The 27,430-nt window shown below is 40.8% G+C and overlaps 1 protein-coding gene across 3 annotated transcripts in view; it reads right to left on the bottom strand.

The window, feature by feature from the left end:
* Nucleotides 1-1,443: 1,443 nt before the first annotated feature.
* VGLL4 (vestigial like family member 4) overlaps nucleotides 1,444-27,430 on the bottom strand; it is a 145,797-nt gene continuing 119,810 nt past the window's right edge. For all 3 annotated transcript variants that reach the window (XM_034775527.1, XM_034775528.1, XM_034775529.1), the window contains 3 exons: nucleotides 13,132-13,354; nucleotides 9,024-9,147; nucleotides 1,444-4,198 (listed from right to left, as the gene is read on the bottom strand). In XM_034775527.1, the coding sequence (XP_034631418.1) occupies nucleotides 3,930-4,198; nucleotides 9,024-9,147; nucleotides 13,132-13,354 (616 nt within the window). In that variant the 3' untranslated portion in view covers nucleotides 1,444-3,929. The remainder of the gene's footprint in view (nucleotides 4,199-9,023; nucleotides 9,148-13,131; nucleotides 13,355-27,430) is intronic.

The raw sequence follows: 27,430 nt of genomic DNA, 5'->3' as shown, positions 1-27,430 counted from the left end.
GGTATCTAAAGCACTGTTCAGACAACAGACCATTGTAGCTAACTCCCCTTCCAAAGGCCACTTACTTTGTGTATTTAGGCTTCTATGGGTAGTTACAGACAGGGCATGTTTTTCAAATATGTTAAAGCTAATTCATTTTGGTGTGTTCTCAGTCTCCCACACCAAGAAATATTTAACACCAATGTATGCACACTTAATTCCTGGCATATTTTTTCAGAAGTGTAGATGCTTTGAACACAATTTACAACACTCTATAACATCATTCCTATTGAACATCTATGGCAACAAGTTCTCAGTGAAATAACTACTATTTTGTTCTTCCAGGGCAGTATTTTTTGTAAACACACCTCCACTACAGACTGAGCTGAAATTTGTCTCATTCTCTGAAGAACGTTATCGAATATTCCTGAACATCAGGTACCAGCACATTTATTTTTAGGGACATCAGCTTCCAGTCAAATTATTTTCCACTAAAATCCCCTCCTTAGATCAGAGCAGATTTTAACCACATTTTTTAAAACTGTACTGAACACAAGTATCCTTCTCTCTATACTTCTGGTCCGCAGAGGGTGAGTTTTACAGTGTAGATAAGCTCCAAGAATGTGAGGGACGGGACAAAGTGGAAAAAGAAGAAATGAGTTTCTCTTCACTGCCTATATAGGAGAGATTTGTGAATAGACCATTCTCTCTTGCTAAAACAGTAACTGTTTAGTGGCTGCTACTTGTTAAGCTGCATTAAATATGAACGGCTGCCTTCTGGTCCTCTATGGAAATGATACGCTGAGATCTCTGTGACTTGATCAATGGGAATTGTGCCAAAAATATTTCAATAGCTTCCCTGGTTGTACTGCAGGCCTAGCCTACATTCAGAATTTAGCTATCTTGTTCAGGGCTGTGAAAAATTCACATCTCCTGAGCACTGTAGCTATGGTGACCTACCATCTGGTGTAGACAGACGGAAGAATGCTTCTGTTGACCTAACTACCACCACCTTTCAGGGAGGCAGAGTTCCTACAGCGACAGAGAAACCCCTTTCATTGCTGTAGGATGTGTCTATGGGTTATAGTGGCAGAGCTGCGCTTCTGACCTCTAATGCACACATGTCCCTAGTGATATGCTCACAAAATTGTTGGCATTCTTAAATACTGCTGTAAGGAACAAGCCTTTTTGGTGCTGGTCAGAGCCATGGCAGCTTTTGTATGATCTATATCATCCCACATACGTGTCCCTATCTGCTATTCATCACTGGCTATATTCTCAGCAGGATATATATGCTGCATGGAGAAATGGGGTGCAAGGACAGTGGTCTAGGCCTCTCTCCATCTAGCAAGGAAAGATCCCAGTTTGATGCATTGTTCCCTTACTCCAACCCTAGCAAAGGTAAGATGGTCATTTTCAATACTTCCTTTTTAACCAAATTACAAAGAAGAGTATGCACACACCTGTGATTTAAGAGCACTTTATTGTTCTTTAAGGCTACTTTTTAAGTACAAAAAAAAAAAAAGATGGCCTGCCAAACCTTTTTTTTCTTTTCCCCAGGTGAAACAAGGCCACAAAAGAATGGTATATTACAGATTTACAAACACGGAGAGAATCTTTCAGACTGAACTGTAGCAGATAACATGGCTCTGTGAAGAAACTTCACTATGCGTTATTATGGTGAGTTTACTTTCCCCCCAACCCTTTGGCTTTCATGACATAATTGTGTTGAATATATTTGTTTTTACTGGACATATCACATTAAATCTTTATTGCCCCACATCCATTTACCTATCTCAGATAAGTAAATGTGACCTTGTAAAACAGCTATTACTGAAAATATTAGCTTTAAAAACATTTGTGTTTACAAAGAAATGTAGAAGGAGTCACATTTTCCACAGAGTCCATCTACAGTATTAGTATTTTACTGTTATAATGCTCAGTAGCCTGTAGCAATAACAAACTAGTGGCTATTAATGCTAATGCAGTGTTCTCATAGAATAACTGTGTTCCTGCACTTTTTTAATGTATTACAGACAAATCTACAACAAAAAAAGATCAACTTTTTTCTCCAAACAAAAAAATGAATGATTACAATAAAGGAAAGGGAAAAATTAAATAGCTACATATCATTAACAAATTAATTGTTCCTCAAAAAAATACCTACAAATTTCTCTGTACATTCTTTACGCACAGCGTAACGATGGTCTTAAAGTTACCTATATAAAAAAGTGTTCTTTTAACAATTTTCCTACAGAGAGTAGGGTACTGAATGCCAAAGCAGGTAAGCGTTGACTACCCAGTAAGATGGTAATGAAATGTGTGAAACTGGGGGCTTGTTTTTGTGGTTTTTGTTTTTAAAAAAATTGAGCAGCCACCCTCTCAACATGAGTAAGAGCCAATCTTCTGATATTTTCTCAAATTAAAACAGCTTAACATAAAAACAAATTAAAATAAAAGCCACAATGGACCCAATACTGTAACAGTCCATAATACATCACATGTAGTTCATCTTCCAACTAATCATAACTTTCTATATAGAACCAGTCTCTTCAGGTAACCCAGTATTTTAAACAAACAAAAAAAAGCCCTACTTGTAACTGTACTGGGATGCTGGAATGTATTGGGGGGGAGAATAGTTACATTTAACAAAAAGATGAGAAGCACTTTATTACTAACACAGCTGTGTTTTTATGCCTGCCTCTATTACCTAATGTCTAGTTAGTAGCTATTAATATAGCAAATTATAATAAATGCAGTAATACCTGTATAAAGTTTTCTACTGGAGGAATGTATGCTGCCTTGGCCTAGGTTTATGTGTAAGCTTAAAAATTAAAGCTCATATTTCACAAACTGTAACAATCTGTTGTCCAAGATATTTAAAGGTAGCAGTTTCTGTAGCTAGTTAAAGTTGGATTACACAGACTTCTAGTTTTAGGAAGCAAATTCATGTTAAGCAGACAGTAATGCAAACATAAATGGTTATTCACTCATGCACAAAGCTATAGCATCCTGTACCACGCATCATATATTTCTAAACTGCTTCATTTATGAGGCCTGTCCTGAGGCTGTCCTCTCTGGCTGGCTGCTAATAAAGTGAATCAGAGTACAACTGTACCAGCAGTAAGTATATCTAGGACTGTTACTGACAAAAATAAACTAATTCTGAAGAAAAGCTAATAAGTATTACAGTCTATACATTAATAGATACCAGCTATTTTTCATAACATGCATCTTTAAGCACTATTGAACTCTCCATCCTCAGCTCTATTCTAACAAACTGCAGTGTTTAGAAAAAATTAAATGCCCGTGTGGTCTGTAAGTTATGCAGTCCAGTTACAAGCACTAAGCACCTGAAATCTAAAGAAAGACCTATCACCTGTATGAGACTTCCCCTTCCAAAGCAGTTTAAAAAAAAAAAAAACAGATAGAAATGTCACTTAAACCCTTTTTTTCAGCAGTTTGCCTTCAGGATATTAGCATCATGCATAAAGTTGCCATGCAACTTTAGTCCTCCTCCAATAGTGCAAATCATACATGACAGTTCTTTTCAAGTATATACATACAAAATTACTTCACAGAGTGGGGCGGGGGGTAGGTGGGAGGGGGGAGCAAACCAGGCAAATCGTAGTGTCAAGAAGCTAATAGAAGCAAAAAGCATTTGGGTCAACCAACTGTGTGTGTAATGGCTTTTTTGTGGATTAGCATGCATTTTTTTTAAAGGGGTAGCAGATGCTTGCATCAGAGGTTTCTTTGGTAACTGAGGCAGGAAAAAAAGGATGCTACATCATATAGATCTTTATCAAATAGTTCCTGCTATCATAAGGGCACCCTTGTACAAATACCAAACAATACACAAAAATGTGTTGAAAACTAATCTCTCCTCACCCCAACACTATTCAAAGCTCAGTCAAACCATGCAAATTCGGAAGTGTGATGATCCGCTCTCTTCATGAGACTACAGAGGGCGAATGATTATGATTGACCATGTGGGAAGAAGGGGAAGATTGGCCCCGCCTTGAGGCAGACTCAGGACTGCTGGACACTCCATCCTTTGCAGCTTTAATTTGAAGCCACGTATCTCCAAGTGCTTTGGCAAAGTGGTCATCAACTGATCCTGTGATGGACACAGAGTTTGCCACTGGCTCAGGCTCCTTGTAATTCTTGCCAAGGCTTCTGCGGAAGTGCTCTTCCACCACTGGATCACAGGCAGTGGTAGCTAGATGGGAGAAACAGGCAAGACAAAACCAATATTTGAATATAGACTCTAGCTACCAGATGCTACTTCCAGATTCTTCCTTCCTCCCATTTTGGTACCAGCTGGTCTTTTTGCATCATTTTATTGGAGGAAGACTTAAAAATGCAGAAGCAGATCAAGTTAAACTAGAGAATGTTTTTCTCATTACCTGCACTGGCCAAAATTTGGCCTTGCACTTTTTATACAGAGGCCCCTAGCTTTCTGATAGCATCCCTTAGGCTGGTAATATAAATTTTGAATAGTTAAATGTCCAATTTTATAGAAAAAAAAATCAATGGAAAATGAACACATTTTCTATGGGATTAATCCACTTGAGCCCATCCTTTAAGGACTTGGTGCACAGTCAGTTGAAGTCAATATACTTTGGCTCAATCCCTAAATTACTTATAGATGAGCTGTAATGCTTTCTACAGTAGTTGCCAAGAGCTGGGTTCAAAGTTCCACTTTTCAAGTAAGTCAATGAACTGCAGGCACTCTCTGCATTGCATTAGGCATCACTAAGATCAAAAACCACTGTAGGAGAAAACAAGAATCTGAGCACAGATCTTTGGAGGTAAATAAAGGAGAAATCATTTTAAACTCTCTTGTGTTAAGAAATACATAGTTTTAAAGTTTATGCACAAAGCCTGGTAATAAGCTTTTAAAAATAGGTTAAAAATCTCACTCTGTGTTGTCTTAGCCTGCCCAATTCCTTTCAAAACAATGGGGTATCAAGCATAAATAATAAGCATTTAAATGAGGAAAACATTCTGAAAATGATTAGAATCATTCCAAACCTTTTCAGATTGGAACAGCTGCAACATTTGCAAAAGAATTTCTCAGCTGATCCTATATGTTGTTGGGACTCAGAATGGGGAGCATACTGCAAATCTGTCTAGAAAGTGTGGACCAGCAGGGAGGAGGAAATCAGTATTATTTCTAGGGCTGTAAAGCGATTAAAAAAATTAATCATGATTAATTGCGCTGTTAAACAATAGAATACTATTTATTTTAATTATTTTTGGATGTTTACTACATTTTAAAATATATTAATTTAAATTACAACACGGAATACAAAGTGTACAGTGCTCAATTTATTTTCAATTACAAATATTTGCAATGTAAAAAAAATGTTCAATTCACCTCAAAGTACTGTAATGCAATCTTTTTATCATGAAAGTTGAACTTACAAATGTAGAATTATGTTAAAAAAATGCAGTCAAAAATAAAACAATGTAAAACTTTAGAGCCTACAAGTCCACTCAGTCCTACTTCTTGGTCAGCCAATCACTCCGACAAACAAGGTTGGTTACAATTTGCAGAAGATAATACTGCCTGCTTCTTGTTTACAATGTCACCTGAAAGTGAGAACAGGCGTTCACATGGCACTGTTGTAGCTGGCGTTGCAAGATATTTGTGTGCCAGATGCGCTAAAGATTCAGATGTCCCTTCATGCTTCAATCACCATTCCAGAGGACATGCTTCCATGCTGATGATGGGTTCTGCTTGGTAACGATCCAGAGCAGTGCAGACTGACGCATATTCATCTGAGTCAGATGCCACCAACAGAAGGTTGATTTTCTTTTTTGGTGGTTTGGTTACTGTAGTTTCCACATCAGTGTTGCTCTTTTAAGACATCTGAAAGCATGCTCCACAACTCAACCCTCTCAGATTTTGGAAGGCACTTCAGATTCTTAAATCTTGGGTTGAGTGCTGTAGCTATTTTTAGAAATCTCACATCGGTACCTTCTTTGCATTTTGTCAAATCTGCTGTGAAAGTGTTCTTAAAACAAACATGTGCTGGGTCATCATCTGAGACTGCTATAACATGAAATATTTGCAGAATGCGGTTAAAACAGAGCAGGAGACATACAATTCTCCCCCCAAGGAATACAGTCACAAATTTAATTAACACTTTTTTTTTTTTTTTAAATGAGGGTCATCAGCATGGAAGCATGTCCTCTGGAATGGTGGCCAAATCATGAAGGGGCATACAAATGTTTAGCAAATCTGGCATGTAAATACTTTGCAACCCCACTACAAAAGTGCTATGCGAATGCCTGTTCTCACTTTCAGGTGATATTGTAAATAAGCAGGCAGCAGTATCTCCCATCAATGTAAACAAACTTGTTTGTCTTAGCAATTGGCAGAATAAGAAGTAGGACTGAGTGGACTGTAGCCTCTAAAGTTTTACACTGTTTTGTTTTTGAGTGCAGTTATGTAACCAAAAATAAATAAATAAATAATCTGCATTTGTAAGTTACACTTTCACGATAAAGAGATTGCACTACAGTACTTGTATGAGGTGAATTGAAAAATACTATCTTTTGTTTATAATTTTTACAGTACATATTTGTAATAAAAATGGGCACTGTGCACTTTGTATTCTGTGTTGTAATTGAAATCAATATTGAAAATGTAGAAAAACATCCAAAAATATTTAATAAATTTCAATGGGTATTCTATTGTTATAAGTGCAGTTAACTGTGATTAATTGACAGCCCTAATTATTTCTTATCTTTCTTCTTAAACCTGTCCTGAAATGAAACTAATATTTCAGAGGGCCATGCATATTCAGCTGTTTGATATTTACAGTATTTATATTGGGTAAAATTTTCAAAAGCCCTTCAGTAACTTAGGCTCTTCTGAGTCCTGTTTTCAACAGTAATTGAGGCCTGGTCTACATCCGTACATTTTGTACCACTATAACTATTTCAATTAAGACCCCATGCCCCTATAAAGGTGCTTCTACTGGTATAGTTATTCCAATGCTTATCTGGGAATATCTATATAGGTAGATGTACTTTCATGCTGGTATAACTGCATTCACAGTTGTACCACTTTAACTATACCTAAGAAATCACTTTTGAAATTGGAACTTGGCTGCTTTTAAAAATATTACCTATTATGTTTAATAAACACACTGTTAAAGATGAGAACAGGGGGATAAAGAGAGCCATCTAGAGAGCACGGAATTTATATTTCCTTTTTAACCTCAAAGGAGGATGGGTGAAGTGGAGCAAGCTCACACCGCTAACAGAACATTTGAAGGATTTAAACAAAAGTTTTAATTCGGGGTGAGGAAACTTTTTGCCCGAGGGCCACTTCTGGGTATGGAAATTGTATGGTGGGCCATGAATGCTCAATGAAATTGGGGTTGGGATACAAGAGGGAATGAGGGCTCTGGCTGGGGTTAGGGCCAGAAATGAGGAGTTCACAGCATTCAGTTGTGGGGGGAGGAGGGGAGGGCTCTGGCTGGAGGTGTGGACCTCGAGATGAGGTCTTTGGGGTATAGGATGGTGCTCCAGGCTGGGACCGAGGGGTTCAGAGGGCGGGAGCCTCAGGAGTGCAGGCTCTGGGCTGCGCTTACCTCAAGCAGCTCCCGGAAGCAGCGGCATATCCCCCCTCTGGGTCTTACGCGGCGGAGCGGCCTGGCAGCTCGGCACGCTGCCCCATCCGCAGGCACTGCCCCTGTAGCTCCCATTGGCCACAGTTCCCGACCAATGGGAGCTGGGCGGAGGCACTTGGGGCAGGAGCAGCACACAGAGGCCCCTGGCTGCCCCCAAACATAAGAGCCGGAGAAGGGACATGCCGCCGCTTCCTGGAGCCATGGCAGGTGCACACAGCGTAGCCGCTGACCCAAATTCCCAGCTGGAGCGCGGCAAGCCCCACTCCCCAGCGGGAGCTCGAGGGCCGGATTAAATTGGCTGGCAGGCCGTAGTTTGCCCGTCCCTGTTCTAATTGAACTGAAAGTAGAAACCTATGCTGGGGGAATGTTTAGAGTGCCAAGTAAAGAATGTAGCTTCCTTTCTGCATTTATACACAAAGATGAAGCTTGAGAGTACATCCAGCATCATCAATGCAGAGTGAAACCTGCCTTCTGTAGTTGCAAAGGCCTGTGACCACAGCAGAAACATAACCATTCCACGGTGCAGTAAGGGGAGGGCTTGGGAAGCCTGTACTGCGCGAAGTGAGTGGAGGGCAAGGAAGGCTCCCTAAGCATGCATGCTGCTTTACAAACATATCACTGCCCTAGACAGCTTACAGGGCATGAAAAGAAGGGTTAGAAGGAGATTTAGGATTTAATGCCCACCTCCATTTGCTGCTTGTTATTGATTATTCTTGTTTTTAAAACCTTTGCCAAAGAGTGCCCCTGCTCCGTTGCCACTATTTGATAAATAACTATTTAGAAATGGCACCTTCTTACTCAAGCACTGACTTCAGGCACAAAATAACTCCTTTAATGGTGTTCTACACTTGCACAAGGGACTGCCCGTACAAATCTGATTGCAACACAAGACCCCATATTTTTACTGCTTTTTATTCCTGCTAGCTCTGCAGCTCCAACACAACTAAGAGGGAGCGAGCTGGATTTTGTTCCATCTTGCACATCAACGGAACTGTCTACCAATTTCCAGTCAGTTACATTTCTGCAACACCACTGTGGAATGGCGAGAAATCAGCGTGGCTATCTGAGCCCAGGCAGAGTTTGTAGAGACAATAGAAAAAATTGTTTTCATTTTGATACAGAAATTAGCGATAAACACAGAACCCCATAATTCTATATTAGAAGGATGGAAAGCGATCACAATAAAAAGCCCTTCCAAATAGTTGACTGTAGCAGAAGGGCCACCTCATTCATAACTATTGAGTCACTAGCAAGATACAATAAGCCATAGCTCCCAAACCCTGACTTTTATTCAGTACAAATGGTGAAGTTTTAAAACAGGGTTGGATAATTTGGCCATCTAGGAATGCTGAAGCTCAAAGCCCCAAGAGAGGAGAGAAAAGGTGAAGCATAACTTACTGCTAGATGGTCTTCTGTAACTGGCTTGCATGGCTGAACCACAGCTACTGTGGGCGATGGGGCAATGGGAGAGGTTACAGTTACGGGTGTTTGCAGAGGCACATGTGATTACAGATGGACGGTTCTGAGAGGAAAAAGAACAGAATTGTTATTCAACAAGGTCACAGGAACAAACAATGTTCTCTCAAAGCATTACTTTTGAGAGAAATAATCTTAGGGGGGATCCGTCAGCTGTGAGCAAATACATTTTATTATATAAGAGAAGAGGAGAGTGTTATCTGGCTACAAGTAATCCCTAAAATATCTAATTCAATATAGTAAACTAAAACCAAAATAATAGGCCACACACCAAATCCCATTCTGTACATGATACTGCAATATTAGAAAAAAACCTGAAATGTTTTCCAAAAGAAAACATTTGTAAAGTCAAGGTCTAAACATCCCAATAAACAATAAAATTACTTCATAAAAGTGCATGCAGTAGAATTTGACCTACCTCCCTTCACAGCAGATGTACTAATTTTAACTATCTCATTAAGTAAAATACAAAGGCTGCTCATATCAGAGGGGCGAGATAGCTCAGTGGTTTAAACACTGGCCTGCTAAACCCAGGGTTATGAGTTCAATTCTTGAGGGGGCGATTTAGGGATCGGGGCAAAAATCTGTCTGGGGATTTGTCCTGCTTTGAGCAGGGGGTTGGACTAGATGACCTCCTGAAGTCCCTTCCAACCCTGATATTCTATGATCTCTCATTTTAAAAGAGTCAAGCTCTCCTCTTTCAGGACTGCATGTCAACACTTAAAAGTAATCAAAACACAAATTCTTGATCTCACTTTGGTGTGACAGTGCAGAACTGAATGTCAACACCACACTAAAGAGAATTTTATTAGCTGCCCTAAAGCTTCCACAGTATCTTCCTTCTAAAGAACTTGAAGTACTTTGCAAACATTATTAATAGGTTAACCCTATTAGTTAGGTAACCTAACTTTTATAGTGGAAGAAACTGAGGCAATAAGAGCAGCTAAATTACTCGCCCAGAGTCATGAATTCTCAATCCTGTGCTTTACTCCCCATATTGATGTAAAGCATGAAGAGTAGGAAAAAAACACCAAGCAATATTGGAGTCCTGAAAACAGTGGAACAAAAATAGATCAAAATGGCTCAGAAAATTTACTCTGGCTCAAGAAGCTATACCTCTTCTGCTGCCGTGGCTTTCCAGCACTGCCTCATAAGCAACACCCTTTTTCCACTTCCCAAAACTGTTCAGTCACTTGGCAACCCTAGTAACACTATTATTAAAAACTTGAAACTGGTATATTTCTGAGATACTGAGTCATTTCAGTTTAACATTCAGGTGGGGGGGAGGAGGGGAACTTATGCAAAGGAATCGTTCTGGTTTCTCTAGGTGGCTGCCTGAAGAGAGGAGTGATGGAAAACACACACGCTAAAATATTTTTGCTTAAAAGGTTTGGTATATTTTATTATGTGAGTTCATTTTGCATCTCTGTAGCACATGACCTGGCTTGCCTGAATCAGCGCAGTTGGCAAATAATTTTAATTTTATGCCTCACTCTCAATTCACTGCAGTCAATCTGCAAAATGTACTAAACCTATCCTCAACACAAAGTCAGTGGAGAAGAGAAATACCAGGGGAAGGAATGGCTTTCATTGTTTAACATATGTTCAGCTTAGGCACATTGAACAGAGATTTCATTTCACTGCAAGATCAAAGTAAGTTTCTCTGAGTCAAATGCCAGCTACATAAAGCAAAGTAATATGATTTTTTTCACTATTTTTCCAGACATAATGAGCTAAAATGTCCATTCACATCCTACTGCATTGATAGCAAAGTCAAATATACTTAAAGTAAGCAAAGGGGGAAAATGCTTCAATTACTTGATTCCTTTGTACGCAAGGCACAGTGGACACAGATTTCATTTTACATGCTGCATAGTTGGCAGTACTGTGTTTCTTCACCTTGCCTAAGATGATATTTCTCCAAAAAAACCCTATTTTATACATATGCACACAAATCTGTATAGGGCTACTTGAGTTTATGAATGAATTTATGGGTGAATGAGTTTTCTTTCTGCATCTTTCTCCAGACTTCACAAGAATGCCTGTACTAGCACGGCCTATTACCACTGTGAATATATTAAAATGAGAGGTACAGAGGAATTAGTAACATAGTGACTACAATTGCTGAACTACACTGACCAAAACCAGTTTTTCTATAGCCACATTAGACCCAGAAGCAGATACAGAAACGTGAGCATGTATTACTGTTGTATGAACTCAGTTAAGGCATAATCAAGCCACAGCCTCCTATTGCTATTTTCCATACACATTTTCTTTCCTGCACAATTTCTACACTATAATCTTAGCAAGGACTCGCCTCACCATCCCATTTCCCCAAGACACTAGATTGCAACTAAGCTCAAAATGTCAAAGATAACAAAACAAAACAAAAATCTGGCCAAGGTGTTAGGGTATAGTCCAGTACAAACACCTCCTAAGAAACAGCAGAGTAGGTCAGTGCTGGCTGCCAGGTTGAGAAACCAAGAGTGATATTATCAAAGAGCACCAGTGTCGTCAATGGAAGCCTGTCCCTTCCTTCTCTGTCATCACTGAACAAACTGTTAAGAGGCAGAGAAGAACTGTTGTACATAGAACAATAGCTGTAGAATCTGCACATTGAGTTACGCAAGATAGCAGCAATCCTAGGGCCAGTCAGGCCATTTCCACACAGCAAGACTTTAAAAGGCTGGATGCATGCACAAGAGCTGTAGAGAAAGAACTGTAGTGCTCGGTCTACAAAAGGGAGAAGGGAAAATGAACTGGTGGGGAAAAACCACTGCACCGACCATAAAATATGAGCTGGTCATCTAGCCAAAAGATTATTTGCAAGTTGTAGTGGAAATTTTCCCCACTGAAAGATTCATCCACATATATGGATTTACTCTTTGCAATAAATCATGATAGGGGAGCAAGGAATGGCTGGATACATGTGCCAGCTTATGTTCCCATGCTGCAGCTAGCCACAACTCACTAAGGTACAACTTTTAATAAGTCATTGGCTGAACAAGACAGAGGCTGTTGATTCCCACATGTGAGAAGGACTATGGTGTTGGGGTGAAAGTGGCTTTGACACATAAAAGAGGGATTATTATGTAGCATGCATGAAAAACCACCTCTCTTCACAATGCAGAGATTCTTTAAAAGAAGATGTTGCTCCTAAGATGGCATGCCTGTACGAGTGTGTGCCACTGCATGACCTACCTGCTTCATGCCTTCTCCTTTATGTGCCGTGGGTTGAAAAGTGAAGCCATTATGGAGAAGAAAGAGACATCTTCAATACAGTTAAGAAACACTAACAGATAGTGGCACAACATACTACGTACAGAGAAGATGGCGTCATTAGTTCCACACACAAACCTTTTCACACTGACTAAATTTGTTCAATGACTTTCTGCATTTAGGGTAGGACTTTAATTCAGTGATGAGAAGAGCCTTTCAGCGATCTGTATCTCATTGGGTTACAGAGTTGTAGGTTATTACAGCCTCTTCCTCTTCTTCTCATGTTTCTTTCCTTTCCTTCCCCTCTTCAATATAGTCACAGCAGAGAGAGATTTTCAAAGGCACATAGGCATCCTCAAAGAGAGCTGAGTGCTCTTAGTGCTTTTGAGTTGATCAGTTTTATCTGAGGCTATTAGGAGCCCCCCAAACTATTATTTGAACAGAGTGAATCAGATCTCACAATAAGTTTGCATCTCTAATTCAAACACATGCACTTACAAGCTTATCAAAACATAAAATATGTGGGTGAGTGGAAGAGAGTTTAGGAAAGCTATTTGCATTCAAACAGCCAGCCATTTCTGTCATGAAACACATTGAATCTTAATAAAATTAAACTGTGAAACTTAAAAAAAAACAAAAAAACAAAAAAAAAACAAACCCAAAAAACCCACACAACCAGCCATGTTTTGCCTGAACAGTATTATCGCCTAATTCATAACATACTCTGCTAATGTCTGGGAAGTCATCAATGTGTGTACAGCAAGGTTTCCTACAACAACCCAGAGATCTTATCAATCTAGAAGACAAGTACCTGCTGCCGTTCCACAGACGTCAGCGCAGGCGTGATGCTGACTGTTCGCGTTGCATCCATGCTGGTTTTGGTCAGTGCTAGAGGTTGATCCATGGTCAAGCTTGGGATTGAGGCATACATGTGATTGGCATGAAGGCTCATTGTTGGGGCAGCAGCCCGTTCTATTGGACTGCGACTCCTGTCTCTGTGCTCCTTTCGATAATCCCCATTGGCAGTCTTGTTTCTAGCAGTTTAAAAAGGAAACGGCAGTCAATTATTTTGTTACCACCATTTCATAAAACCACAACACATAACTCTGGGGAAGTGCCCTGCACTCCTATGCAGCTAAAATGACATTTGCAAGACAGAGGCCTTTTCAAAAACACGCAGAGACGTGTGCTGCTCAGTTCTTCGCGATAAGGTATAAAATAGATCAACCCATCCCCTGTCCATCCCTCCATCTCCTGTAAAACACACACTTTTATTAAAGAGTGATTTATGTTTTCAAGCTCTGTCAGGAGATAGTGTCGCATTTTCCCCTAGATTTCCTGATACTTATTTAATGCTTTAAGAATTGAGCCATATTCTGGCTACAGATCATACTTTAAGGCCAGAAACCTCCCAATTTAGAATCCTATAAAGTCTACTCTATATTCCTCTCCCCTTCCTCCCCCCCATAGCAATAGCTTTCCTTAAGCAATGCTGAAGTGTATAGGAAGTATATGTATTAATCTAAGACAGTGGTTCCCAAACTTGTTCCGCCGCTTGTGCAGGGAAAGCCCCTGGCGGACCGGGCTGGTTTGTGTTCGCTGTTCCAGGCCAATGAGAGCTGCTGGAAGTGGTGGCCAGTACGTCCCTCGGCCCGCGCCACTTCCAGCAGCTCCCATTGGCCTGGAGCAGCAAACCGCCGCGGCAGGTACACAAACCGGCCCAGCCCGGCCCGCCAGGGGCTTTCCCTGCACAAGCCGCGGTACAAGTTTGGAAACCACTGATCTAAGGTTATGTCTACATTTATGGTGGTGTGTAGAGCACAAGCATTATGTTTGTAGCTACATGCAGCAGTGAAAGGCTCCAGCAACTCCTCCTCTGCAGCAAGGAAAGGCTCTGGCAGGATGGAACTGCCGGAGCCTTTCCCCTCTGCCTTTCTCTGCAGTGGGGAAATGCTCCTGCAGTGGGACACTATCCTGCTAAAAACAATAGCAGACACTGGTTGAGTGTGTAGAGAGCCATGTACGCTATATATATCCTGGGGATTCAGGCATGTAGGGCACTTTACTCGCCTAAGCAGTGCCTCACCATCCACACTGCAATCTGTACCTGTGCTAGCTGGGGTATGCAGTGTCAGTACTCTACATGCTGCCATTAGGGCGACCTAATGAACATCAGAAGTAACTCCACTGAAGGCAGTGGGATTGTTGAAACATGGAACATTTAAAGAGCAGAATCCATTGTTTACTTCTGTCTCAAATGGTTGTATTTTCTTTCACCAGGTTTCTTTAATTAGCAAGAGCAATTCCCATAGAAGATTAATTACAACCAACTGGTGAATCGTCTCCTCAGATTCACTCACATAAATTAAGACTTCAACATTTACTGCACTTTAAAAATAAATTATTTTGTATATTCTTTTGCTTAATAGATGTATATTTGCTATTCATCGGGGGAAGTTGCTAAACAGACAAACCATTCAAAAAGAAACTAATATGAGAGAGAGAATTGCGCTTTCAACTTGATGAATTACGACATGCATTAGGACATAATCACACATCCACATAAGCATTTGTTTGATTGGCATTCTGGAAAAATCAGTATTTTAAAGGTTAAAAACTTTATCAAAAGCCCCATACTTTGGTTCTGGCACATCAAGTTCATACCAGGGATGAAAGACAGAGTTAGAAGAGAAAAGTGGCTTTATGAAAAGGCAGGAGAAAAACTTAGAGCAAGAGCAGACTTTATGGAACAAGGCTGCCAAATTTTCAACATGGATACTTATTAAATAAATCCATTTAAAAGCTTTGTCTTACCCCATCATAACAAAATAATACACAAGAGAGACTTTGCAGAAATGCTGGTATGACTGGAGGGTTGGGGCTGCGAGGGGTGGGGAAGGAGAGAAAACAGCTTTTTCCATAATGGTGAGATTATGCCAAAATCAAGATGTCAGCAATACTATTCAATACTGAAACAACTGACCAGTACAAGAAGCTACTTCACCTTCTAGAGGTCTGGTACTGTTAGAGCTAGCAGGAAAAGGGAAGCTAACAACTGAGAAATTGAAAGTTAAAATCCCACATAACTGTAAACAGATGCAAATAAGGAATACTGAGACCCGCTAACAGCAATTTAGCCATCCTTCTTACATAAAATCTAATAGAAATAAAAATGCAAAGTTTATGTGAGTGTAACATAATTTAGTTATCTTTACTTAATTTACCCCTCCTCTACCTGTTTTATATAGGTTTTTTATATTTTAGTTTGTATAGCGGTATTTAATAACTCTGCTTTGATGCCTACTTCTCCATATCATTCAGAATCAAAACTACACTTAGATTTAGAATCATAGAATCATAGAATCATAGAATATCAGAGTTGGAAGGGACCTCAAGAGGTCATCTAGTCCAACCCCCTGCTCAAAGCAGAACCAATTCCCAGCTAAATCATCCCAGCCAGGGCTTTGTCAAGCCGGGCCTTAAAAACCTCCAAGGAAGGAGACTCCACCACCTCCCTAGGTAACGCATTCCAGTGTTTCACCACCCTCCTAGTGAAATAGTTTTTCCTGATATCCAACCTGGACCTCCCCCACTGCAACTTGAGACCATTGCTCCTTGTTCTGTCATCTGCCACCACTGAGAACAGCCGAGCTCCATCCTCTTTGGAACCCCCCTTCAGGTAGTTGAAGGCTGCTATCAAATCCCCCCTCATTCTTCTCTTCTGGAGACTAAACAATCCCAGTTCTCTCAGCCTCTCCTCATAAGTCATGTGCTCCAGACCCCTAATCATTTTTGTTGCCCTCCGCTGGACTCTTTCCAATTTTTCCACATCCTTCTTGTAGTGTGGGGCCCAAAACTGGACACAGTATTCCAGATGAGGCCTCACCAATGTCGAATAAAGGGGAACGATCACGTTCCTCGATCTGCTGGCAATGCCCCTACTTATACAGCCTAAAATGCCGTTAGCCTTCTTGGCAACAAGAGCACACTGTTGACTCATATCCAGCTTCTCGTCCACTGTGACCCCTAGGTCCTTTTCAGCAGAACTGCTACCTAGCCATTCGGTCCCTAGTCTGTAGCAGTGCATGGGATTCTTCCGTCCTAAGTGCAGGACTCTGCACTTGTCCTTGTTGAACCTCATCAGGTTTTTTTCTGCCCAATCCTCTAATTTGTCTAGGTCCCTCTGTATCCGATCCCTACCCTCTAGTGTATCTACCACGCCTCCTAGTTTAGTGTCATCTGCAAACTTGCTGAGAGTGCAGTCCACACCATCCTCCAGATCATTAATAAAGATATTAAACAAAACCGGCCCCAGGACCGACCCTTGGGGCACTCCACTTGAAACCGGCTGCCAACTAGACATGGAGCCATTGATCACTACCCGTTGAGCCCGACGATCTAGCCAGCTTTCTATCCACCTTACAGTCCATTCATCCAGCCCATACTTCTTTAACTTGGTGGCAAGAATACTGTGGGAGACCGTATCAAAAGCTTTGCTAAAGTCAAGAAATAACACATCCACTGCTTTCCCCTCATCCACAGAGCCAGTTATCTCATCATAGAAGGCACCCAAGTGTAGCCTTTCTGGTTTGCAGCTGTGGATGGTATTATGCTGCAGCAGGAAAAATTATCCCTCTCTGTTGGCATCTATCACTAGCTATTGTCCTTAAATTTGAAAATAATGTAGGGCCAAATTCTATTTACATTGATCACATAAGTTATTCCACTGGCTTAATTTCACTGGTTCAAAGGGACTATTTTATGTGAGCAAGGCAATTAGAGTTTAGTTAATAATTTGTATATAGACTTAATTTGTTCTTAAGAATGTAATGTCATTTAATTTAATGATTTATTGACCAGGCCGTTTCATTGCTGTTGTCCAGGTTTAATTCATTATGCTGATTTTTTTTTTTTTTTAAACAAAAACCCTCACAAAATGGAGACTTTCTATAAGGTTCAGTGTTTACACTTTTCAGATGGAAGGAAAGATTGTAGCTTGTTCGTGTTGTGCACTCAGTGGTCATTTTCAGTGCTGTATTTTAAGAGCAGTTTACTGTACTTTAAATATAGAAACTATTGTGCTTCCCATCCAGTCTTTACTCACACCAGTCATTAGCTCAGTATAATGCAATCCGAAACTTCTTTCTTTAGAATGCTGATATTGCAGACTGTGTCTTGTGTACTGAAATGTTACTAGGCTGGCAAAGCCATAGAGCAAAGCACGCAAGCACAAACCTGTAAGAATACATTTCCCAGTGTGTTGTGTACTGCTTTCTATAGTGAGATCTCTTAAACGTTTGGTTATAAGGGCAGCAATAACCGGTTGCTCCTTTCCACTGTGTCTGAATGCAATGAAGAGAATTGGTGGTGAAGTCGCTAATCATATTCTCACCAGGAATCCCATTCTTTCATGGAAAAAGTACAACAGCCTTTTTCAACAAAACTAGGCCCTAGAGCCAATATCTAGCGTCATCATCAATCACAGTTAAGTCAGTATTAGGGTGACCAGATAGCAACTGTAAAAAACAGGATGGGGTGGAGGAGGGGTAATAGGCGCCTATATAAGAAAAGTCCCAATAAACAGGACTATCCCTATAAAAATGGGACATCTGGTCACCCTAGGTCGTATAAATATAGAAAGTTTAGAAGGAAAAAAAAAATCTTTCATCTCTTAACACAGAACGGATGCTACAGTCCATTAAGAGGTGGCTGATTACTCTTCTCACTCTCTTCCCCACCTCCTGGTCCCTCCTATATTTTAAATGTTATATGTTAAATATTCATCCAGTGGAGTAATCAGCCATCTTTTACTGGCACACATGTGAACAAAAGGTAGCCATGGTTTAGAACAATAATGTCTTTTGTTTGAAAAGTGTGAATTGGGAGTGCTTTGTTCCAGCTGGGCCTTGAGTGGGCCTGACTGGTATATAAGGGCAGTCAGCAGCGAACCAGCTGAGCGGCGAACAGCAGAGGCTAACAGCGGGAGTTCGCCTAGGGAGAGCGCACTGAGGCTTTCATCTGCAGGTTTCTCCGAGTAGTTCCTGCAACAGTTGAGGAAGCTCCTAAGAGGACGGTGATATGGAAGGTGAGCGATCAGCTGTTGTAACCTGCACAGGTTGTGCCATGTTTGTCTTTCTTCCGCAGGACAGAAGCGACTTTGTCTGTACAAAGTGCAAGCTGGTCTCCATACTGGAGGAGAAGGTTCGAGGGCTGGAGAAACAAGTATCGACTCTGCGTTGCATAAGGGAAAATGAAGATTTCCTGGACAGACGTCAGGAGATGGTTCTACGGCCACAATGTTCTGAAGATTCAGAGCAGGCGCAGCAGGGACAGAAGGATTGTGAGGAGGTTTGGCAGCATGTGACCTCCAGAAGGAGAAAGAGGAGCGTCCATGCACCAGCAATGGAGATACAGGTGAGGAATCGTTTCCATGTTCTCTCTACAGGTGCTAATGCGGAGAGTGGACTAGATGGCCCATCTGAGGGAAGGGAGCAGAAGGAGACTCCACCGATTGGAAGGCAAAAGATGCACTGTCCTAGGGATGGGGGTTCCACGACCACGACTCCCAAGAGGAGGAGGAGGGTGGTGGTGGTCGGGGACTCCCTCCTCAGGGGGACTGAGTCATCTATCTGCCGCCCTGACCGGGAAAACCGAGAGGTCTGCTGCTTGCCAGGAGCTAGGATACACGATGTGACGGAGAGACTGCCGAGACTCATCAAGCCCTCGGATCGCTACCCCTTCCTGCTTCTCCACGTGGGCACCAATGATACTGCCAAGAATGACCTTGAGCGGATCACTGCAGACTACGTGGCTCTGGGAAGAAGGATAAAGGAGTTTGAGGCGCAAGTGGTGTTCTCGTCCATCCTCCCTGTGCAAGGAAAAGGCCGGGGTAGAGACCGTCGAATCGTGGAAGTCAACGAATGGCTACGCAGGTGGTGTCGGAGAGAAGGCTTTGGATTCTTCGACCATGGGATGGTGTTCCAAGAAGAAGGAGTGCTAGGCAGAGACGGGCTCCACCTAACGAAGAGAGGGAAGAGCATCTTCGCCAGCAGGCTGGCTAACCTAGTGAGGAGGGCTTTAAACTAGGTTCACCGGGGGAAGGAGACCAAAGCCCTGAGGTAAGTGGGGAAATGGGATCCTGGGAGGAAGCACAAGCAGGAGAGCGCAAGAAGGGAGGACTCCTGTCTCATGCTGAGAAAGAGGGACGATCATTGAGTTATCTTAAGTGCCTATACACAAATGCAAGAAGCCTGGGAAACAAGCAGGGAGAACTGGAAGTCCTGGCACAGTCAGGGAACTATGATGTGATTGGAATAACAGAAACTTGGTGGGATAACTCACATGACTGGAGTACTGTCATGGATGGATATAAACTGTTCAGGAAGGACAGGCAGGGCAGAAAAGGTGGGGGAGTTGCGTTGTATGTAAGAGAGGAGTATGACTGCTCAGAGCTCCGGTATGATACTGCAGAAAAACCTGAGAGTCTCTGGATAAAGTTGAGAAGTGTGAGCAACAAGGGTGATGTCGTGGTTGGAGTCTGCTATAGACCACCAGACCAGGGGGATGAGGTGGACGAGGCTTTCTTCTGGCAACTAGCAGAAGTTGCTAGATCACAGGCCCTGGTTCTCATGGGAGACTTTAATCACCCTGATATCTGCTGGGAGAGCAATACAGCGGTGCACAGGCAATCCAGGAAATTTTTGGAAAGCGTAGGGGACAATTTCCTGGTGCAAGTGCTGGAGGAACCAACTAGGGGCAAAGCTTTTCTTGACCTGCTGCTCACAAACAGGGAAGAACTAGTAGGGGAAGCAAAAGTGGATGGGAACCTGGGAGGCAGTGACCATGAGATGGTCGAGTTCAGGATCCTGACACAAGGAAGAAAGGAGAGCAGCAGAATATGGACCCTGGACTTCAGAAAAGCAGACTTTGACTCCCTCAGGGAACAGATGGGCAGGATCCCCTGGGAGAATAACATGAAGGGCAAAGGGGTCCAGGAGAGCTGGCTGTATTTTAAAGAATCCTTATTGAGGTTGCAGGAACAAACCATCCCGATGTGTAGAAAGAATAGTAAATATGGCAGGCGACCAGCTTGGCTAAACAGTGAAATCCTTGCTGATCTTAAATGCAAAAAAGAGGCTTATAAGAAGTGGAAGATTGGACAAATGACCAGGGAGGAGTATAAAAATATTGCTCAGGCGTGCAGGAGTGAAATCAGGAAGGCCAAATCACACTTGGAGTTGCAGTTAGCAAGAGATGTTAAGAGTAACAAGAAAGGTTTCTTCAGGTATGTTAGCAACAAGAAGAAAATCAAGGAAAGTGTGGGCCCCTTACTGAACGAGGGAGGCAACCTAGTGACCAACGATGTGGAAAAAGCTAATGTACTCAATGATTTTTTTGCCTCTGTCTTCACGCACAAGGTCAGCTCCCAGATTGCTGCACTGGGCAGTACAGCATGGGGAGAAGGTGACCAGCCCTCTGTGGAGAAAGAAGTGGTTCGGGACTATTTAGAAAAACTGGACGTGCACAAGTCCATGGGGCCGGATGCGCTGCATCCGAGGGTGCTAAAGGAGTTGGCGGGTCACAACTAAAGCCTATATGGTTTAGTACAGTTTAAAGTATTAGCATTGCTTGGTACAAAACCAAATTCTTCCTGCTGATAAATTCAGATTTTCAATGGCTGAAGAGAATACAATATTATATCCCTCAGATTTTATTGGTCTGTGTAATGAAGACACATCAATTCTCAAAGGCAAAAGTCTCTTCACCACAAAGAGCTGTTTCTGCTGTGAAAATGGAACTGTAGGTTCACAATTTTGCCCAATGTTTGGGATTTTGATGCCAGAATATTGCATTTGCTGATCAAAATGGCAAAGCTTGACCAGTTATAGGAAACTCAAAAATGTCAGGTTTTTCCATACATTTACATGTGACTCAAATACCATACATATTTCTATTCATTTTATATAAAGCTTAAATGCAAACAAACACATGTAACATATATAATTTCCTGTCTGTATGTTTCTATAGAACTTTATATCCGTTTATATAGGATTCCAACAGAAAAACTGAGCAAGAGGTGGTGGGCCATAGGCTGCAGACTTGGAGGGTAAGTATGTAGTGGAAAATACCACTCCAAGTGAGGAAAGGTAGCAAAACCAAGGTGGCATTATCCCTCCCTATGATGAGGCTTGGGGGAGAAATAGGAAAGGTGGGGATGGAATTGGGAGCATCCATTATATGTGGATAACATCCCTACACAATTTCCATAGGAAATTCCTGTGGGAGTTAAATTCTGCTCCTTTAAGCGTCTGAACCTGCTCCACTCCTTCTACCCCTCTTGGGCAGAGAGGTAATGCACAGCCATAAATGGTGAGAAATTGGTAGATAGCATGGCTCCAGAATGAGCCTTGCTGTCAAGCAGGATTTATGGGGGATGGGGAACTACGAGGAGCAAGAAACAGCAGCACAGAGACTGGGCCTGAAAATATTGGGCTATCCAGACAGAGAGGAAAGCCATGCCTCATGCCCCTCTGTGTACCCACAACCCCTTCTCACACTGTGAGGATGATCCCATCTGGGCAGGGGATGTTTTGGCCCATTGTATTTAAAAATCCTGTTCTTAAGTAATTCACATGAAAATCTATCCAGCACTGACAACAATGAGAAATGTTTGATACTTCTAGTTTTACAGAGGAAATTCACCATTTTTGTTCGAGCCGAGCACAGATCTTTACAGTACCACCCAGACTAGTAACACAAGAGGCTAGGGTATACTTCCATTTCAGTACTCCCAGGATTAAAATTAATACTAAATTCTTCACTTCACTTCTCTTCTCAACTCCTTTTCCCACGGGTTCAGAGGTGACCATGATTCTTTGCTGCTCCTTCTAGTCCATGGTATGTGTTCATAGTTCTTGGAGTTCCAGTCTATTCTCCTCAGACTTCTCTTGATAAAGTCTTTCCATCATATCCTTGGTCCTTCATGTCCATTCTTGCTGTCTTCTTCCGCCCGCTTTGTTGGTCACTCTTCTCCTATCCTTATCGCACGTCCAGCTCACCTCAAACGTGTGCTCACCAGCCTATCACTGAGTCCCAATTTCATCTCTCCCACCGCCCAATTTCTTTTATGTGCACTATTTACTCTCTGCTTGTCTGCTATTCTCCTTGATATGTTATTTTCTACTACCTGAATCTTCTTTTCTTCCATCTCCTTAAGACCAACTGTTTCCAAACCATAGAGTAAGCAGGTGCAAACACACACAGCATACACTTTTCTTTTCAGTTTGTTACTTAATTGCCAGTCCAACAGTACTTTTGCCACCTTTTTCATTGCCACCCATGCTCAATTTCAGTTCTCCAGATCGCTCTACAATGGCACTAAGAATACTTCCCAAGCGAACAAATTCATTCTTCTGATTCAGCTTCTTTCCTGAAACTTCAATCAACAGGTCTTCTACCACCTTCCCTACTTGCATAACTTCAGTTTTTGTGTATGTCTGCCTTTAAACCATGATCTTTAAAAACACAGATGCTCATTTTGATATCATATTTAGCAATTCCTCTTTTCAGCCATCAAGGCCAGATTGTCAGCATACATTTGTTTTCTTTGCATCTCCACAGGCTCAGTTTTCCTACAAATTAACGCCATAACTAAAATGAAGAGAAGCTGACTGAGCACACTGCCTTGTCACAATGCCGCTGTACCTCAAAACCCTCGGAAATTCCATGTATTGGTACCTACTCCCGTAGCTCTCGAACCTTGATATAGTTCCTCAGTCATCTCTACTTGTAGTCCCCTCCCATCCATCTCAATACTCTAAACACCAGCTCCCATGGAACCAAGTCAAATGCTTTTGCAAGATCAATTAATGTTACATAGCAGTTATGCCCTCCATTTATCATTCTATCAAACGTATGTCTCATGGCAAATATTAGTACTCCTTCACTTCCTAAAGCCATGTTGTTCCTCTCCTATATTCTCCTCCTCCTTGAACCTCAACCTTAGCCTCTGAAAATCCTTGAGAGGGTTTTGAAGGCCGACTTATCAAGGTGATGCCCCGATAGGCGTTTGAATCATTTGCACCACCCTTTCCCTTCTAAAGAAGCACAATCAATCCCATTCTCCAGTCAACTGGTATCCTAGCTTGATCCCAGCAAACACACAGTAATCTGTGAAACTGCTTTATTTCAATATCTCCAACTGCTTGATCTTATTAACAGTTATCTTGTCTTTGGCAGCTGCCTTACCATTCTTCATCTTATTCAGTGCTCCTATCTCCTCTACAGAGATCAATACCCTCAAAATTATCACTAGTGCTTGCACTCACAACTCTCTTGTTTAACAGTCTTTGGAAATATTTTTTTCTTTTTAGGTTTAGTCACTACACAATTCCCATTCTTCATACAAAGATTTCTTCAGATCTTGATTAACACTAAGTTTTAGCAACTTTAAATTAAACCTATGGCCAAAAAAAAAAAAAAAAACTAACCAACCATATAGATCTCCTAGATTCCACTGGTATGATGACTGTTCATATACTTGATCTGAATACAAGATTAGCTTTAGTACAGGGAATGCATCAAACTCCTTCACATTACTATTATCTAATTTTAAATATACATATTTTGAAAAAATTGCATTGACAATATATTTGTGCAACTTAAAACACTTCCAGTTATGAGACTAGAAAGAAAACGGGCTTGATAGTCTCATTACTGGTAACTCCAAGTTGTTTCAAAATTTGGAAACTTAAATTTCACTTTATTTGTAAAGTTTAGTAGTACAGGCAGAAGCATCTTATACAGGAAATAGCTTTTTTGTTGTTGCTTACAAGCAATGTTTACATGCATAGTATGAAAATTATTCTAGTAACTTGCATGAAAACAGTATTCAATGAATATTGTATTTATTTCTTTTATTTTTTTTACTCCCATTTAAATTATGTTTTGGAAAACTGCTCTATTCTTGTTTAGATATTTTATGCTCTGGCCAAAGGAGCCATCAGAATTGCTTCCATATCTGAAGATAATTGTATTTCACCAAAATGAAGTAGTTCTGTATATGCAAGCTTCTTAAACTAGTAAGGAGATGCATCTTCAGAGGTCAAACATTAAGCCAGAAAAATATTAGAGGTAATTGCTGGCTACCTTTGAAAGCTAAAGATTTGTAATACAGAGTCTCTATGAATGACACTATTTAATTGACCAACCACAGAATCCCTCATTTTCTCCAAGCCTCTCCACCCCTTCCAAAATCATTATGGGCCAAATCCTCAGCTTGTATCAGTGTAGCCATCACTGACTACAATGGAGCAACTCTGATTTACCCAAGCTGAGGATCTTGTCCTGCTATGTGTAAATTTCAGTGACAGAATGGGTTGTTACATCATTAAGAGAGAGCACCCTCACCCTGAAACCTATCTGCTTTGCGGTATAATTTTACTAAAATTATACATTGCTCAAATCTTCAGTCCTTTTTCCCAGTGCTTAAAAACAGACATTGTTTTCCATGTTTCTCCCCAGTGAATCATAACCAAGGCTCCAGTGCTTACCAAGCATCATGTGCTTAGATGGATGTCATACCAAAACCACACACATCCTGACTGTTAGATGAAAGTCTGCTTCAATTTGGTTCTAAATAATGTTTGCTAATTGAAAGCAATGTTTCAGTCCTGTGCGTTAAGCAGTTCAAAGGTAGTTACCCCACATTGTTCTCAACGATTTTTGAGTTGTATAACCTTTAAACGCTGCTGCTATGTGTACTGGCACAGAACTGTGGTAATTCACACCCATCCTAGAGGAAAAGACTAACTCTGCCAACTGTTTAAGGAAAAGGGAAAAGAGAGGCCCAGTGAAGGGGACAGCTTTGCTTACACTGACTTCCAGCATGCAGTTTCTTAAGGAATGGATGCCAAAATGTTACTGTATCTCCAACTGGAGAAATCACAAATGTCCCAGAATCCCTTTGGCAGAAAACGTTTTTACTTGAAATGGTTGTACTATAAAAGTATATGGCACATGTAGAAAGAACAAGTTTCCACTTACACACAGCTTTTTAATTTACTTTCCAAGATGTTTTTCCATTTACACGCACTATGCATTCTATGGCTAAAAGTAAGCCAATGTCTATACCTTGACACAAGACTCAAACATTATATTAATGTTTTGACAGGAAGTTTCAACATCTTTCTTTGATAGTCAAATTGCTAACATACAGGGATTGCCATTAAAGAGTCAGTATTTACTACCAATTACAACAGTCACATGACATTACCACTGTTAGAAAAGAGAAACTATTGTAACTCTGTAGTAATGCTGCACAAATGTTAACATTTCAATGGTTACTGCTGCACACAAAATCTTTTGAGGGTTGAAAGAACCCAATTGCTTTTGTTAAACATTATTTAAGGAATTCTGAGCAACTGGTAGAAAATATCTTTCCACAGTATTATTAATACAGCTTGTATTCCCCCCACCCTCTGCAAAATATACCTATTTACATACTTCACCTAAAACATAGCAGGTGAGGAAAGGAGCACCTCAATGCCATTTCACTAATGAATAAAACTAGGGGACGGGGGGAAGTGTAACATAGCTCCTCGCTAATTAAGAGCCTTTAATTAAAAGAAAAATGAGATAGGTTGGCATTTAAAGTGCAACTTAATTATCAGAAATACCACTACAATCAGCTAATATAAACAAACAAACATTCTTTGTGCCTGAATATAAAAATACAGCCAGGTCTACTTTGAATGGCTGGTGCCCATACACATTCCTGTTTTCCCTATCATGCTGCAAAGATTTTTTTCCCCTTAATTCTAAATATCTTTATTCTTCCCTGTTATTTCATTTCACAGCTTAGTAGTCAACCCTAAAATGCAGGCAATTTACAGCAGTCTACGAATTTGTGGTTTTTTTGAAAGGATCACTACCCCACAGAATCTGAACATCAGATTGGTTTTTGGAGAAGGGTATAGATTGTCTCATTTTATTTTGTTAGCGAACCATGTAATTTTTGTACATTCTTCCCTTGGGGAAAATCTGCAAATCCTGTTCTATACTGCCCAACGCAGCCAACCCGAAACTAACTACTGATCTTCCACAACCATTTTCTTGTAGCACCACTGTGGCAGTTGTGCCTCTTGCCACATTTTCGGAGAGTGAGTTTATGCTGGTGTACTCTTCCAGAAGTGCAGTTTGTGGCTCAAATGGATACTAAGATGGACTTTAACTGTAGCCAGCAAATTTTCCATTTCTTCTCCAATTCAAAACCGTTTATAAGGAAAGAGACAGGTGGCTCATTTTCATTTGTAGCTGGAAACACCACTCAATAAAAGGCACCTAGGATTTTTAGGGGCTGGCTAGAAGTTTGTCCAGCAGTCAATAATTAAATGTTACTTTTCCAGACTAGAACTTTGATTATCTTAGACTGCCAATCAGATTTTTCCTATCTTGAATCTCAAATTCACTTTGGAGATTTGACCATTACATTAGTGAACTGAGCCAAAAACAAAATATGGAATACAAAAAAGATGAGGTAAGGATTAATGAAAGTTTGTTGAAGATGGATGTGTCCTTTTTACTGTATCAGAATTTTATGGTTTCTACCCTCTATTACTTGTACTTAACACTTTTTCCTGTGTTGTTGCCATTGGATGTCATTTTAGTGAACAGTGCATCTCTATGTAAATATGGAGTGTGAAAATACTGAGACGTGAATGTGTTTTCTGTCATGCATTTTCATATTACTTAGACATCCTGTAATGCAGTGGCTATTTCAGGTTATTCTTATCTATTCATTGAAACAAACAGCTCATTAGCTGTTTGAAATTATGATGTCCGATTGGATACTTAGATGCAAACCTAATCTCCTTTGGGAATAATTTCACAGGAAAAACAGGAGAGATTACCATGAGTTGTAAAAAAACAGTAGAGAGATTTTCAAATGATGGCAATCTGTGCCATAAGAAAACACTTTCAGGAGGAATGAGGAGCTACCTATTTGTGATGAGTTACTATTAATAAAGAAAGTATGTAAGAAATGCAGAATGCACAGAAGCTGAAATACAAATCTAAGGTACAATAAATCAAGAGAGACAATCCTGGATCCC

The sequence above is a fragment of the Trachemys scripta genome, chromosome 7 (genome assembly GCF_013100865.1).
Source record: "Trachemys scripta elegans isolate TJP31775 chromosome 7, CAS_Tse_1.0, whole genome shotgun sequence".
NCBI classification, from domain to species: Eukaryota; Metazoa; Chordata; order Testudines; family Emydidae; genus Trachemys; species Trachemys scripta.
The sequence above is the reverse complement of the archived record's forward strand: the minus strand, read 5'-3'. Positions and strand labels throughout refer to the sequence as shown.